Raw genomic sequence first — 16,912 nt, 5'->3', positions numbered from 1 at the left:
AATGCAAATCTTAGAGAAAAACGAGAGAGAGGATGATAATGATGATGTCAGTGGCAGAAAGAGGGTAGTGATGACAACGACGATAATGATGATGTCAGTGGCAGAAAGAGGGTGGTGACGACAACGACGATAATGATGATGTCAGTGGCAGAAAGAGGGTGGTGATGACAACGATGATAATGATGATGTCAGTGGCATTAGTGGCCCCCCCACGATTTCTCTCAGTTAAGAGAAAACGTGCCGAGGGGAATGACCACACTATCTCACAGTCCCACAGTTTCTCTCGAAGTGAGAGAAATCATGGGATTGTGAGAAATCATGGGCTTACAGCCCATGTTGTTACGTTATCCTGCGTCATGAGGCGAGTGTTGAGCGGTGTGTGTGTGATGTGTATTTGCATTTGTATTTCTTTTTATCACAACAGATTTCTCTGTGTGAAATTTGGGCTGCTCTCCCCAGGGAGAGCGCGTCGCTATACTACAGCGCCACCCTTTTTTTTGTATTTTTTCCTGCGTGCAGTTTTATTTGTTTTTCCTATCGAAGTGGATTTTTCTACAGAATTTTGCCAGGAACAACCCTTTTGTTGCCGTGGGTTCTTTTACGTGCACTAAGTGCATGCTGCACACGGGACCTCGGTTTATTGTCTCATCCGAATGACTAGCGTCCAGACCACCACTCAAGGTCTAGTGGAGGGAGAGAAAATATCAGCGGCTGAGCCGTGATTTGAACCAGCGCGCTCAGATTCTCTCACTTCCTAGGCGGACGCATTACCTCTAGGCCATCACGCCACTCCGTGTGTGCAGTGTTCTCGTCGTTCACCCTGGCCCTGGTGACAGTGCTGTTCCTCAAGCTCATCTCCTACACCCATGTCAACTACTGGTGCCGCATCAGCAAAGTCCAGACACGCCTCCGTCGCCGTCAGTCCTCACAGTCTGCTGGCGAACAGAGTGAGTGTGGGTGTAAGGGGGGGGAATGGGTGTGTGTGTGTATGTGTATGACAAGCATGTGTGCTTGTGTGTGTGTGCATATATCATGTATGTGTGTGTATGTGTATGTGTGATAATGTGTATGTGTGACGAGCGTGTATTTGTATTTGTATTCCTTTTTATCACAACAGATTTCTCTGTGTGAAATTCGGGCTGCTCTCCCCAGGGAGAGCGCGTCGCTACACTACAGCGCCACCCATTTTTTTGTATTTTTTCCTGTGTGCAGTTTTATTTGTTTTTCCTGTCGAAGTGGATTTTTCTACAGAATTTTGCCGGGAACAACCCTTTTGTTGCCGTGGGTTCTTTTACGTGCGCTAAGTGCATGCTGCACACGGGACCTCGGTTTATCGTCTCATCCGAATGACTATGTGTGTGTATGTATGTGCAGGGTTCGTCACTAACGGGAGCGCTGAGCGGAACGCTCTGAAAAAACAAATTGCGCTCTGGAAAATTCCTTGACTCAGAGCGCTTGCGCTCTTGATTTTGAAAAGACATAAGCATACACTACTGTATCTAAATTGTTATTCCATTGTCCATCACAAACAAGAGTCAAAAGCGCGATCGTTTTGCATTTACCGAAGTTTGAAAGCCGTCTGTTTACGTTTTGTTAGTTCAACCGGAAGTAGGCCTAGTGAATCGGGGGAGGCTATGCAAAAGAGCGCTCTTCAGACTTGAAGAGTAGAAAAGTGGAGCACACGATCGATTTCGCGGCCGTGCAAAATCAAAATGCTGAAATATTTGATCCCAAAAAGGAAGGCTGACGGTGAAGGGGATGGCGAAAAGAAGTAGTAGTTTTTAGTGTGCGCTCTTAGTTTTCAGTTTGCGCTCATCAAAATTCTGAAACTAGAGCGCAGGCGCTCATGTGAAAAAATGTTAATGACGAACCCTGATGTGTGTCACTGTGTCTGAATGTCTCTATGAGTGAGAGAGTGTATTGTATTGCATCTTGTCACAACAGATTTCTCTCTGTGAAATTTCGGCTCTTCTCCCTAGATAGAATGCATCACATTTGAGTGTGTGTGTGTGTGTGTTAGAGAGAGTGAGTCTTTGTGTATGTGTGTCAGTCTCTGTATAGCATGTGTGTGTGTGAGATAGAGAGAGAGTCTTTGTGTGTGTGTGTCAGCCTCTGTATAGTAGTCAGTGAAGCATTCACCTTTGTCAAAATGACAGGGAGTAATGCTTAGATGCAAACCATCCTGAAATGTTTGTGGTTTTTAAGCGTTGTGTGAAAAGTGGGTTTTGCTTCAGATGGAGAGCTGTTTGGACAGTCCAGCGACCCTATCGCCCCACCCGTCACGCCCATCGTCAGATACCCAGACAACCTGACACTGAAAGGTGGGTATGTGGACAGTAGGTGACTGAGGTACCTCCATGATGGTTCAGGGGTGTTAGAATAGTTAAGGCGCTTATTGGCCAAAACAGCGTCTGAGGGTCTGGGTTCAAATCTGCCACACCCTTTCACCAAAGTTCGACTGGAAAATGAAACTGAGCGTCTAGTCATTAGGATATTCTTCTTCATTCTTGGGCTGCAAATCCCACGTTCACTCATATATGCGAGTGGGCTTTTATGTGTATGACCATTTTTGCCCTCATCATGTAAAGCAGTCATACTCTGTTTTCGAACTGAGTGTCAAGTCATTAGGATGAGACGATAAACAGAGGTTTAGTATGCAGCATGGCAACGTAAGTATTGTTCGCTTGCGCTCTTGGTAGATTCACAGATATGATAGTTTTTATTCATTTATTAAGACATCTTGCTGTAGTGCATATTCTTGAAGCTCTATGCGCTTTACAATAGCACTGAAAACATTCACTCAAACATCCCCACACAAACATATGCATATAATTTGAAACACAGGTAAGAGAGAACAATTAAAATAGGTCATGTCAGTTGATGAAATCAAGAAATGCAACAGGTATAAAAAAAAATTTAAAAAGATAAATAAAAGTAAATAAATAATTATTTAAAAAAAACAAGAAGATAAGCATTCACTCAAGTCCTAAGTGCATTGGGTTTTGCTGCTGAGGAGGAGGAATTTTTGTTTAATGTCCCGTCACACATATTGGTGATTGAAGACATTTTGTTAAAGTATTTATGAATACATCTGAGTATTATCGGTTAGAAGGGGTGGGAGATGTGGATGATGTGGATGAATGGAGGGTTGGGGGAAACTGGGCAAATGAGGGTAAAAATGTGGGTGAAATTTGGAAGAAGAAAAAAAACAACCCCTCTAAATACAGTTACAGGAAATTACTTAAAGGACTTCGTAAAAGAGAAGTCGTTAAACTGACAAGCGAAACAACTGATCTGCTGCTGATCAGGCTTGTGCCTAGCAGGTGTGGTGTGGGGTGTATGGATTTGACTGAATGTGACAATGCCTCCATGAGAAACTCAACGCCTGATGTGTGTATTGGGCTATGCTGCTGGTCGGGTATCTTGTGTTCAGTTTTTCTTTTTTGATATTTACATATGTGTTCTGTTTGTAAATGCCCAGGAAGATTAGGCGTATGTGCTCATAATAATGATTATAATAATGTGGTTTAGTGGTGTTTTGATGTGTGTGAAGACGGGCGCAGTAGCCGAATGGTTAAAGTGTTGGACTTTCAATCTGAGGGTCCCGGGTTCGAATCACAGTGACCGGCGCCTGGTGGGTAAAGGGTGGAGATTTTTACGATCTCCTAGGTCAACATATGTGGAGACCTGCTAGTGCCTGAACCCCCTTCGTGTGTATATGCAAGCAGAAAATCAAATACGCACGTTAAAGATCCTGTAATCCATGTCAGTGTTCGGTGGGTTATGGAAACAAGAAAATACACAACATCTTCCCCGAAATCGGAGTATGGCTGCCTACATGGCGGGGTAAAAACGGTCATATACGTAAAAGCCCACTCGCGTATATACGAGTGAATGTGGGAGTTGCAGCCCACGAATGCAGAAGAAGAAGATGAAGAAGTGTGTGAAATGTGTGGTGTTAACATCTGTTTGGCGACGCTGTGGTTTCAGACCTGTCGTACTTTGTGCTGGCCCCCACTCTGTGTTATGAGCTCAACTTCCCCAGGTCTGCTCGCATCAGGAAGAGGTTCTTCTTGAAGAGACTGGTGGAGATGGTGAGTGTGTGTGGGTGCGTGTGTGGATGTGTTGTATGTGCATGTGGGTGTGCATGCGTGCGTGTGTGTGTGGGGGGCGTGGGGGGGTGCATGTGTGTGTGTGAATGATGTATGCCTTTGAGGCAGTGTTGTGTCAGCTGAAGGCCGAAGATGAAATAAGTGTTTTTATGAAAATGCAAGCAAGAAATTATTTTGATCAAAATGATGAAAATCTGTCAATGTTTCTTTTTGTTTTTTTTTGCTTCAGATCTTCCTCATCATGGTCATCATTGGACTTGTGCAGCAGGTGAGCAAAAGCCATCTTTTGTGCTGTCAGAGTAAATTTTTTTAAAAGTTCAGGTAAATGTCCCATAGCTTTTTCCATCCATTAGGGCAGTGAATTCACATACACAGAATTTTCTGTTTTGGTTGAAGCAGACAATAAAGTGTTTTGAATTGAATTGAATTACACTGTCAAGGGTTTGGCATAAGAAGGCAGGACCCTATCCTTTATTTTCACTGTTTCAACCTTACCCCTGAAAACGGATTGTGGCTGCCTACATGGCGGGGTAAAAACGGTCATGCACGTAAAAGCCCACTCTTGTTCGTACGAGTGAACGTGGGAGTTGCAGCCCACGAACGAAGAAGAAGACTGCTTGAACCTTCCCCAACTGAAGTCAGATACCCATTCACACCTGAGTGGTGCGAGGAAAAGCAAGAGGAATATGCCTTTCCCCAAGGACACACCATGCGGGAACTGGGACTCTAACCCTGATCACTGGTGAACGCTTAATCAGAAACCCAGTGCCTTACTGATTCTGCTGTGGCGCCTCTTAACTCTCTCCATACGAACGACGAAAGAGACGACGTTAACAGCGTTTCACCCCAATTACCACCATCAAAATATTGCAAGCGGAAGGCTCTTATACTGAAGAGGTGAACGTTGACAAAGAATACCACAATTCTGACGACAGAAGCTAAAGGTTGGGTCATTGAGACACCCACTGGACATCCGAGGGGTCTGTGTAGAGGAGAAGAGAGGGCTGGCCGTACTGAGTTAAACGAATTAATTCCTAGGCTGATGGAGGTGGAAGTGCAGTTGTCTGGTACAAGTCCCCTTTATGATGAAAGATACCGTCAGGCCTGCCTGTGCGAACAGCGGACCTCATTTGTAGGAATCCAGTCGTTTCAATTCTTACAAGCATTGTGGTATTTGTGAATCCCATTTGAGTTCTCTTTAATCAGTTCTTTTTCTGTGAATGTGTATCCTGTTGTGTCATCACTGAACGTCGTCTGTGCTTTCAGTGGATTGTGCCCACCATCAGAAACTCACTGAAGCCACTGTCTGACATGGATGTCTTCAAGTGCTGTGAACGCTTGCTCAAACTGGCTGTAAGTGTTAGTGTGTGTGTGTGTGGTGTGTGTGTGTAGTGTATATATGTGTCATTTGTGAGTGTGTGTAAATACATATGCTTTCATTTCATTCATCATGAATTAATCTCATCCTTGTAGAATGCTATTGCTTTTTTTCTTTTTTTTTTTTAGTCACTTAAGGAGTTGTAAATTAGTGATAGAGGTAGTTATCCCCCCCCTCTGCCACTCCACAAAATATAAAAGGCAGTTAAGTGCTGGTCATTTTAAAAATGCCCTAATTCCATTTATGAATGAAGTGTAGACGAAGTTGCAGTTAGAGGAGTATTATTACACCCATTGAAATTGCTTATGTGTGACAGCTATATAATTTCTGCTCAAGTCCAAATGGACTTTGAAAACGGCGTATTCCAAAACCTGGATCATAAAGACAAACAACAGCCTTGGGTGTTCTGGAGCATTTTCTGTGTTGTTTTCTGGTGTCAGTCAGTGTTTTCTGCACAAGTCATGTTCCCCCCATTTTTGCAGATTCCGAATCACTTCATCTGGCTGCTGTTTTTCTACGCCTTTTTCCACTCCATGCTGAATGTTATGGCCGAGCTGCTCAAGTTTGGAGATCGTGACTTCTACCAAGACTGGTGGTAAGTTAGAATAACTGATATGGTGTCTCCCCCTTCTTGGTTTAAGTTAGAATAACTGATATGGTGTTCTTGGTTTCAGTTAGAATAACTGATATGGTGTCTCGCCCTTCTTGGTTTAAGTTAGAATAACTGATATGGTGTTCTTGGTTTAAGTTAGAATAACTGATATGGTGTTCTTGGTTTAAGTTAGAATAACTGATATGCTGTCTCGCCCTTCTTGGTTTAAATTAGAATAACTGATATGGTGTTCTTGGTTTAAGTTAGAATAACTGATATGGTGTTCTTGGTTTAAGTTAGAATAACTGATATGGTGTTCTTGGTTTAAGTTAGAATAACTGATACGGTGTCTCCCCCTTCTTGGTTTAAATTAGAATAACTGATATGGTGTTCTTGGTTTAAGTTAGAATAACTGATACGGTGTCTCCCCCTTCTTGGTTTAAATTAGAATAACTGATATGGTGTTCTTGGTTTAAGTTAGAATAACTGATATGGTGTTCTTGGTTTAAGTTAGAATAACTGATATGGTGTTCTTGGTTTAAGTTAGAATAACTGATACGGTGTCTCCCCCTTCTTGGTTTAAGTTAGAATAACTGATATGGTGTTCTTGGTTTAAGTTAGAATAACTGATACGGTGTCTCCCCCTTCTTGGTTTAAGTTAGAATAACTGATATGGTGTCTCGCCCTTCTTGGTTTAAGTTAGAATAACTGATATGGTGTCTCGCCCTTCTTGGTCTAAGTTGGAATAACTGATATGGTGTCTCCCCCTTCTTGGTCTAAGTTAGAATAACTGATATGGTGTTCTTGGTTTAAGTTAGAATAACTGATATGGTGTTCTTGGTTTAAGCTAGAATAACTGATATGGTGTTCTTGGTTTAAGTTAGAATAACTGATATGGTGTCTCGCCCTTCTTGGTTTAAGTTAGAATAACTGATATGGTGTTCTTGGTTTAAGTTAGAATAACTGATATGGTGTTCTTGGTTTAAGTTAGAATAACTGATATGGTGTTCTTGGTTTAAGTTAGAATAACTGATATGGTGTCTCCCCCTTCTTGGTTTAAGTTAGAATAACTGATATGGTGTTCTTGGTTTCAGTTAGAATAACTGATATGGTGTCTCGCCCTTCTTGGTTTAAGTTAGAATAACTGATATGGTGTTCTTGGTTTAAGTTAGAATAACTGATATGGTGTTCTTGGTTTAAGTTAGAATAACTGATATGGTGTTCTTGGTTTAAGTTAGAATAACTGATATGGTGTCTCGCCCTTCTTGGTTTAAGTTAGAATAACTGATATGGTGTCTCGCCCTTCTTGGTTTAAGTTAGAATAACTGATATGGTGTTCTTGGTTTAAGTTAGAATAACTGATATGGTGTCTCCCCCTTCTTGGTTTAGAAATAACTTAGATGGAATAAACTCACAGAAAGCACTATCTAGGGAGTCTTGTGGTGCTTTTTCGCTCTCAAGGCCTGATCAGTGCGTTGGTCTGACATGTGCACTATTTATATTTTTACGCAGATGTAGGGTAGCATATATGGATCAGTCCGTACGCTTTGACTCCTTGAAACTGTACTGTCACCAGCTCTAAGCTGCCTGTCACAAACTTCAGCCTGTGTGAGATCAAGGGAAGTAGTGATCTGTACATGATGAAGGGTCTGTTTGGGTTGAAGGCGATTGAAAGGTTGTTGGCAATTTTTCTTTGGGGAGGAGGAGATGTTATATGTGTGGGGGTGGGGGTAAAATTACTATAAAAAAAAAAACTTGTCCATATTCATAATTCATCAGGACAGGTTTCTGCAAGTTAACAACTTGGGGCCATTTTTTGTTGTTGCAAGAAGAGAGGAAGAAGGAAACATGTTGCACATTTGTTGTGGGAATGGATAGTGTAATATATTTATAAACTTCTGGAGATCAGTCGTGATTTGTATTGTTGATGAGTACTGCCCTTTGCTTTCAGGAATTCAGACAGCATCTCAGACTTTTGGAAATCCTGGAACATTCCAGTGCACAGATGGGCAACCAGGTGAGGAGCGAGGATCATAAAGATAGCACTGAACAAAGAGCATTTCTAATTCTGGGCACACATAAACTCACTGTACAAGCACAGAGACACCTTAATAATCACACAAGCAAAACCCTTGTAACTTTCTGTGCACCTCTGATTGTGTGTTTGTCACCCCCTAACCCCCTCTTCCATGCAGTTTCAGTTTCAGTAGCTCAAGGAGGCGTCACTGCCTTCGGACAAATCCATATACGCTACACCACATCTGCCATGCAGATGCCTGACCAGCAGTGTAACCCAACACGCTTAGTCAGGCCTTGAGGAAAAAAATAAAATAAATAAATGGATGGCACTGTACATTGGTGATGCTGTCTCCCTGGGGTGAGCAGCCCAAATTTCACACAGAGAAATCTGATACTGAGGGAATGGAAGATAACGAACGTGAGGATTGAGTGTGTATAAATATCAATTCTTGTAGTAGTCTTACTCATTAAGTGTGCTGGTATTCTAACCCACTAAGTGTGCTAATATTTTGGCCAGCTCAGCATGTGATTAGATCAGGAGCAAGTGTGTATGAGACAACATGCCCGTGACTGTAAATTGCAGAATAACAGTGGACATGTTTATGCATTTGCAAGATGAGCACCCGACAAGAAAGCGAGTGTCAGAGGTTTGAGTCCCATATAAGGTCCAGGATTCACCCCCACCCCCTTCCACAAGCTTTGAGTTATGGCCTGGGTGCTAGTCCTTTGGAAGAGATGACGAAGGGAGGTCTTGTACGCATCATGCACTTAGCACATATGAAAGAAAACACGGCAACAAAAGGGTTGTTCCTTGCAAGATTTTGTCATGAAATCTACAGATACACTCGCAGACAGAAGATGAAATATAAATGGATGGCACTGTACATTGGTGATGCTGTCTCCCTGGGGGTGAGCAGCCCAAATTTCACACCGAGAAATCTGCTGTGAAAAAAAAAAGTAATACAAGATGGGAAAGAAAGAAGAAAGAATGTAAGCAGATTGAAGAGCAAGTCACACCAATATTCTGTCCACAGATATAACTGATTCTCAGTGCTAGCCTGACAAGGCCTGACAAAGCGCGTTGGGTTATGCTGCTGGTCAGGCATCTGCTTGGCAGATGTGGTGTAGCGCGTGTGGATTTGTCCGAACGCAGTGACGCCTCCTTGAGCTACTGAAACTGAACTGAACTGAAGTGCTAGCTGTTCTTGTTTCAAAAATATTTGTATCATCATGTCATACATGAAGATTCTGGAATGGATTTGCTGAAGAGAAAAAACCTTTCTGTGTGTCTGGTGTGCAGTGCATTCACGTATGTCTCTATCGGTGTTGGTTTGAGTGGCTGGTTCAGTCAGATATTGACACTGTGTGATGTGTTCCAGACACATCTACAAACCCTTGAGGAAGCGTGGGTACAGTCCCATGCTTGGCTCTGTTATCGTCTTCATCGTCTCTGCTTTCTTCCATGAGGTTGGTTCAACATCCTTTAATATAGAACTCTGTGGTGTGGGTGTGTGTATGTATGGGTGCTTGTGAGTGTGGACATGTACAAATAACTGAGAGGAGAGTGATATTTAGTTTAACACACGTGCTTGTGCACACAATCAGAGGTGATAGCTGAGTTATTTTATATGTTTGGATAACACTGTACAGTTCCAAGGATTGAAAAGGATTTGTAAAATAATTTTGTGCATTGATTTAATGAATGATGGTATGAAGATGCTCCATGTGAATGTAGCTGCGGCTTTGCAAAACTCGCATCCTCTGATCAACATCATAGGAAGAAAACAGTTGGAGGTAAAACACCAGTGCACATGGAGTCATGTTTAATCATTGTTGTAGTTGATGTAATGCTCATGTCGATTTTTTTTGTCCCTGGTTGATGTAATACCCATGTTTATTTTTCACTCACTTGTGTAAAAAAAAATGGGTCTGTGGAACAACAGTGTGTGTGTGTGTGTGTAGCTGAAGTTGGCATTTTCTGGGCTTCTACAAGTGGCATAGGAACAAAACTTGACAGAATGATAGGAATGAATAAGACCCTCAAAGTCATCCCCTTTATGATGATATGCTAAGCAGGATGAGAACAGAAGTCAAAAGTCAGGGTAATTGTTTTGTTTTTTTTGTTTTTTTTTCAAATGAGAAAAAGTTTGTTTTTGTCAGTGGTTGGTGTAATGCTGATTCCTGTATTGTGTGTTGCAGTACCTGGTCAGCATACCGCTGTGCATGTTCAAGTACTGGGCCTTCATGGGGATGCTGGCACAGGTGAGTGGGTTAGTCTGGGGTTCCATTCCCCCTCCACACTTTCTGCATGGCCTGTTATTGAAGCTAAAATTAAGTGGGGGAAAAAAAAGGACATTTCCCCCAAAAAAAATTACATTTCATTTTACGTACTGACCCACTGGTACAGACTCCAGCAGGGGTCTTCTTCTTCTGCGTTCACTCGTATGCACACGAGTGGGCTTTTACGTGTATGACCGTTTTTACCCTGCCATGTAGGCTGCCATACTCCGTTTTCGGGGGTGTGCATGTTGGGTATGTTCTTGTTTCCATAACTCACCGAACGCTGACATGGATTACAGGATCTTTAACTGCGTATTTGATCTTCTGCTTGCATATACACGCGAAGGGGGTTCAGGCACTAAGCAGGTCTGCACATATGTTGACCTGGGAGATCGTAAAAATCTCCACCCTTCACCCACCAGGCGCCATCACCGTGATTCGAACCCAGGACCCTCAGATTGACAGCCCAATGCTTTAACCACTCGGCTATTGCGCCCGTCTCAGCAGGGGTCTGATTCCCTGTCCTGTGCAAACTACTAGTCCTACCCAAGTGGAGAAACTGGAAGTTGTTTTTGGAAGTAACTTCCATAGTGCATAACATCCAAAAACTTTGAGGACGATCAGCGCTGTCTTTCCTTCAGAAATTTAGTCATCATGCCAAGTGCCTTTCACAACACTGAACATTGTTCACATCTTCCTAGGGAGAGAGCAGCCCAAATTTCACACAGAAAAATCTGATGTAACAAAGAGCAACATGATTTTTCCCTACTGCAACAAAGAGCAACATGGTTATCCCCCACTGCAACAAAGAGCAACATGATTATCCCCCACTGCAACAAAGAGCAACATGGTTATCCCCCACTGCAACAAAGAGCAACATGGTTATCCCCCACTGCAACAAAGAGCAACATGATTATCCCCCACTGCAACAGAGAGCAACATGGTTATCCCACACTGCAACAAAGAGCAACACGGTTATCCCCCACTGCAACAAAGAGCAACATGATTATCCCCCACTGCAACAAAGAGCAACATGATTATCCCCCACTGCAACAAAGAGCAACATGATTATCCCCCACTGCAACAAAGAGCAACACGATTATTTCCCACTGTTGCAGGTGCCCCTGGCCTACATGACCGGGCAGTTCTTCAAAGGCACAGCGGGCAACGTGGTGATGTGGGTGTCGCTGATCGTGGGTCAGCCCGTGGCCATACTGGCCTACGTCCATGACTACTACCTCACCACCGTGGGCTTGACGGGGTCAGTCGCCAACCACACTGTGCCGTCCATGCCTTCAGCCATGCATACGGAACTGTGAAGGGGCTGGGAGAAATGTTGCTCGACCTTCTACCATCACTCCCCGACAAAAGGGTACAGTCAGATCAACATTAACGCTGTCAGTATTTACAGCCAAAGAGAAGCATATTCATACATACAGTCATACCTCTTTCAAACACACAGTCAATACTTACAGTGACAGAGAAGCAGACAAACATAGTCATACTTCTTTCTCTGTCTCATGATTATAAAGGGAAGAAAAGACGAAATAAAAACAACCAAATAAGTTCTTTTGGATAACAAACCAAAGCTTCTGCAACCAAAACATTTTTTTTGTGGCTTGCTACGTCTTTTCCCCAAAAAAAACCCACCGACTTGTGGGTGATGTCGCTGAACTGGCCGTTTTATTGTCAGAGGAATTCCATGATTGAGATTAGATCCTGTGTAAGTTGCAGGAGTTAGGAGTGCACAAACTGTTTGGATGATGCGTCACTTTAGAAACATGAAAGCAGAAAAGAATGGCACAATCTTCACTCGTTTGATTTCTTATTTAAAAAAAAAAAGAAAAAAAAAGTGTTATTGATAAGAAATTGTGAAATACCCTCCAAACCAGTGCAACTAATCATGCAACCAATTGACATGTCCATGACAACTGATTGACATCAAAATGTAGTTCATGAATTAATTGCTGAATCTTCTGATTGATAGTTGGCTGATTTGTTTCTGAAACTTCATTTTATGGTGCTCATTACCATGTTTGATGATGTTATTGTTTTTAATTAGTGTCATAGAAGAGATATCAATAATTTGGATATTTTTTCTTTCAGATTCCTCATTGCTTCACTAACCTATATTTGGATTTGATTTTTGTTGTTGTTTGTTTGGGGTTTGTTTCGTTTGCCTCGAAAGTCCGCGTTTTGTGTATCGTAACATGGAAGTATCGTGGTTTGTGATCAGTGATTATCCGGTAACACCCTGATTTATTTTCATCGTCATGCCTGTGTTGGAGGCGCTGTGGCGGAATGGGTCAGGTGCTGCACTTCTGATCCAGTGTTCACCAGTGGTCAGGGTTCGAGGCCCCGTTTCAGCATGGTGTTGTGTCCTTTGGGGGGGGAGGCACTTTACTCTGATTTTTCTCACTGCACCCAGGTGTGAATGGGTACCTGACTGGGGAAGGTTGAAGTGATGGAAGGAGAGGTTTGGGCACACCTTCCTTTGCCAAGCCTTAGTCACAGTGGTCATGAATTCTCTGCCCTCATGGTCATAAAAGGCTGCGGAACTTTTTAATCTTCAACACCGGGCGCAGTAACCGAGTGGTTTAAGCGTTGGACTTCAAATCTGAGGCTCCCAGGTTCAAATCATGGTAACGGCGCCTGGTGGGTGAAGGGTGGAGATTTTTTCCAATCTCCCAGGTCAGCGAATGTGCAGACCTGCCAGTGCCTGAACCCCCTTCGTGTGTATACGCACGCAGAACATCAAATACGCATGCTAAAGATCCTGTAACCCATGTCAGCGTTCGGTGGGTTATGGAGACAAGAACATACCCAGCATGCATGAACCACGACAGTCATCGGCAAGTCAATGTTGGTCGTGTAACGGAAAGAAAGGAGGGTCTGCGTACTGGCCACCAAGTCTTGACTCTTGATCATTGATCAGTTGGAAAGTTAAATCTACAAGACCCGAGCTACAGAATTCTATCACATGTAGGGCTACAGTCATTTTTACATAATGCATGTAGTGCTCACTTGTTCGGTTTCTTAGCTTTAACGTGTTTGTTCTCATTACATCAAGCTTTGAAGAAAGAAAGTTGTCCAGGCATGTACAACAGTATTCTGTCATTTCATTTTACATAGTATTTGTAGTGATCACATTTTTGGTTTCTTAGCTTTCATGTGATGTGTTAAGATTCTGTGATTTGATCTCTGTTCTTTGCAAATGCTGTGTTTTGGTCTCCAACTTCTCAGTTTTGTGATTTCCTCTTTACCAATGATATGATGATTTTCTGTTGTTGTCTTTTGTTTTTTTTGTTGTTTTTTGAGTGATAAATCCCACCCTGTTCCTCTGTTACGTTCTCTTTGGGTTTTTTTTCTTAACTAGTGTTACTTTTTAGTGTTTATATGTATGTATGTTACTGACCACAACAAGGTTGTCATTCGTGTCTTGTCTTACAGCTGTCCATAGTTACTGACCTGGTAAATACTTTTTTTTTTTCATTCTTTTTTCCCAAAGACGTGTGGACATCAGTACATTTTTCATGCACATCATAGCCTGAAAATAATTTGGCGCACAATTTGTTCTGGTTCCTGAACGAAGTCGAAAGGGAAAGGAAAAGCATTGAACAAGGCAAGTCAGACACACAGTAATGGTGCGCAGTGTGCAGGTTGAAACTTGTACAGGTATTGGGTATTACCTGTTGTGGCCAGTCTTATGGCCTTGTTGGCTGGATCAGAGCAACAGTGTGAAATCTGAAATGCTTCAACAGTTAACCAGGATCAAATGCACCATCATGAACATGGTGCATGTCATTTCAACAGTGCATTCCCATCTGCTTTTTGAGTGCCATCTGCAAGTCAGCTGTCAAGCCACTGGTCAAATCTTTTGTGGTTCACTGTTTAGTAAATAGTGTTTTCCATTAGATAACCCATTTCCCTTTTGTGTAAGAAAAAATATCACCATGTCCATACCACTTTTGCTTCATCTCGGTTAATAGCGTAAATTTTTGTGTCATGAATTTGTACTATACAGATCAATGCTTTAAGTTTTATGAGTTGCCTTCTATGATAATAACGTCAACTGTCTGATTAAAATGTTTTATTTCAATGTGCAGATTTGGCTATGTTGGTGTCTTCTTTGTATCAAGTAAATCATTTTTATAAAGCCACTGATTGCAAACAGCACATTTTTGCTTCCCCCCCATATTGAACTTCAGTTCGTGTGATGTTGCCATATTACATTTAACTCATAAATATTTATATGTATATGTGGACGTTAAATTTTGATAGTTATGGTTTTAATTTCTTTGAGTATATATTAACCGTATTACATTAATATGAATACATGAAGTGATTGAGTCTGAAGGCTTTGAAGTATATGTGAATTGTTTGATAAAATATTTTTTCACATACACACAAGACACTGTTTCTTATTGATTATGATAAGGTCAACATTGCCCTAAGTTTGAGACAAAAAGAGCACAGATGCCTTGAGCTTGATCGTGATGCTTCAAGTTCCTTGCACGTTGTTTTGTGATGGTTCCATCACATCTAATTATCCTGATTTTTTTTTGGGGGGAATGGGGGTTAATTTAGAAATTTGACAGCAATTGTAAATACTTTTTCAGAGACCAGTTTAGGAGTGGATTTTGCTTTGATGAATATTGGCAGTGTGTGAAAGTGGATAATACTTCTTGTGTATGGTACCTAAACAATAAAACATCGGTCTTACTATGCATTTGCATGTACATATTTGACTTGTCTGGGAGCAAAGTGACATTTTCAGTCTTAAAAATTCTGACAAGCCAGAGCCCCATATATGACATTCATATCCAATTCCAAGAATACTGCAGGTGCTAGAAAATATGTTTATTCTGATCGAGAAGCTGGGGAGAACTGCAGTGGTGCTGAATGCAGTAATATCCACAGCTGTAACGGCAGAATTTAGGATTTTCTCATCAAACTTCACTGACACAGGGGCTGTAGACAACTCAGATGCTGTGACCTGTATGCATTATTGCACAAAACACACATATCCATAAACTGGATACTTTCCTTGAACAGATTCTATTTTTTCTCAGTTTGGAACAAGAAGTATGTCCAGCAAAACGCGTCCACAACTTTTCATTCTTTCAACACTTATAAAACTCCCAACACTAACCACAATAAAGTGCTTTGGGTATACACAGAACTAGACAATGATGCAAGTAACAATAATTGGTCTTTTTTTTTTTTTTTAAAACACCATACCACCCTCATCAAGCAAACAATACTGAGGTGGTTTTTTTTAGTCCCCCCCCCCAAAAAAATAAAATCCCTCCTGGAGATACAATTCAATATGTCTCCCACACCTCACCCAGCACAATTTTGTTTTCACAACAGACCTGACATCCCCTACTGTTTGTTTCTTCCCCACTGGCATGCTAACCTGTGACTCCACTCTTGTCTCTTGGAACACACATCATGAGATCTCAATGACGTCCTCGTCTGCTGCAGAATCAGGGACAGTGGTTTTAGCACGTTTGACAGGCTGCGCTTCGTCGTCTGAAGCTTTGCGCTTCCTGGATGGCTGAAGGTCGCCTTCCATGGGCTGCTCCTGAATCTCCTCTTCTTCCTCCTCAATCAGCATCAAGTCGTCGTCGTCATCTGAAGGGCAGGAAAATGATAATGTATTTCAATGTGCATTTCTATACTGCTTAACCTGTGGCTCTTGGCACATATAGAGATGCCAACCCCTGTGAAGTGTTTGTAGGAACAATCAGGAAATTTGGCAGAAACATTTTGAAATTGGTAGGAACACCGACTCCCAGCCACATAACCAAATGCACAATTTACCTACAAGGCATACAAACACTTGGGCCAACCTACAACAAAGTGTAACTGCTACCGGAGGCTGTAATCGTTACATTAGGTCTGTTTTCCACTGTCCAGTCTTTTTGTGCTCTATACTTCCTCCGGAGGTCACCTGAGAGAGGCATACTGTAGCAAGCAAGCAAAGCATGTGACCATGCTATGTAGTCAAAAATGAACCTGTCGGAACAATTTTGACGTTGCCGTAACATCGGAACAAAATGCGGTTGAGGGTAACAAAATATGGTGAAATCATAACAGCTGGCATCTTTGCACATATCACATGGTGCCACTTTGTTGTGGAAGTTTGACTGATTGTAGACCAATGGACTGCACTGCTGCACAGGCCCTTACCTAATACACTTCAATAAACCAAACAAAACTTACTGAACCACAAAATCTCATTAAACCCAATAAACAAAGGCTTAAGTAAGTATGACAAGTGTATAAAGAGGAGGAAAAAGAAGCACCATAAAAACAACAAAAAGCAACACCAACATGGATAAAAGAATGGGACACAGGGATGCCCCAACATAACAAAATCATCTAAGGAGACTGGAAGGTCAGACTTACCTCCTAAATAAAGAACCCTTCACCAAACCAAGACATGAACAACTTGACCTTAGGGGCGCTTGTCAGTAGGTCTTTAAATTTAACACTACGGGTGTGCCTGTGTATATACATGTGTGT

The 16,912-nt window shown here is 42.0% G+C and overlaps 2 protein-coding genes across 3 annotated transcripts in view; one reads left to right on the top strand and one right to left on the bottom strand.

The window, feature by feature from the left end:
• LOC143300132 (diacylglycerol O-acyltransferase 1-like) overlaps positions 1-14,269 on the top strand; it is a 40,142-nt gene extending 25,873 nt beyond the window's left edge. For both annotated transcript variants that reach the window (XM_076613668.1, XM_076613667.1), the window contains 10 exons: positions 804-947; positions 2,235-2,321; positions 3,991-4,094; positions 4,342-4,380; positions 5,379-5,465; positions 5,973-6,085; positions 8,034-8,099; positions 9,481-9,568; positions 10,301-10,363; positions 11,500-14,269. In XM_076613668.1, the coding sequence (XP_076469783.1) occupies positions 804-947; positions 2,235-2,321; positions 3,991-4,094; positions 4,342-4,380; positions 5,379-5,465; positions 5,973-6,085; positions 8,034-8,099; positions 9,481-9,568; positions 10,301-10,363; positions 11,500-11,700 (992 nt within the window). In that variant the 3' untranslated portion in view covers positions 11,701-14,269. The remainder of the gene's footprint in view (positions 1-803; positions 948-2,234; positions 2,322-3,990; positions 4,095-4,341; positions 4,381-5,378; positions 5,466-5,972; positions 6,086-8,033; positions 8,100-9,480; positions 9,569-10,300; positions 10,364-11,499) is intronic.
• A 1,380-nt stretch (positions 14,270-15,649) lies between these two features.
• Positions 15,650-16,912, bottom strand: part of LOC143300134 (SUMO-activating enzyme subunit 2-like) — a 28,584-nt gene continuing 27,321 nt past the window's right edge. Inside the window, exon 18 of the mRNA XM_076613669.1 lies at positions 15,650-16,018. Coding sequence (XP_076469784.1) covers positions 15,834-16,018 — 185 coding nt within the window. The 3' untranslated portion in view covers positions 15,650-15,833. The remainder of the gene's footprint in view (positions 16,019-16,912) is intronic.

The sequence above is a fragment of the Babylonia areolata genome, chromosome 26, assembly GCF_041734735.1.
Source record: "Babylonia areolata isolate BAREFJ2019XMU chromosome 26, ASM4173473v1, whole genome shotgun sequence".
In the NCBI taxonomy this organism is placed as follows: domain Eukaryota; kingdom Metazoa; phylum Mollusca; class Gastropoda; order Neogastropoda; family Buccinidae; genus Babylonia; species Babylonia areolata.
The sequence above is the reverse complement of the archived record's forward strand: the minus strand, read 5'-3'. Positions and strand labels throughout refer to the sequence as shown.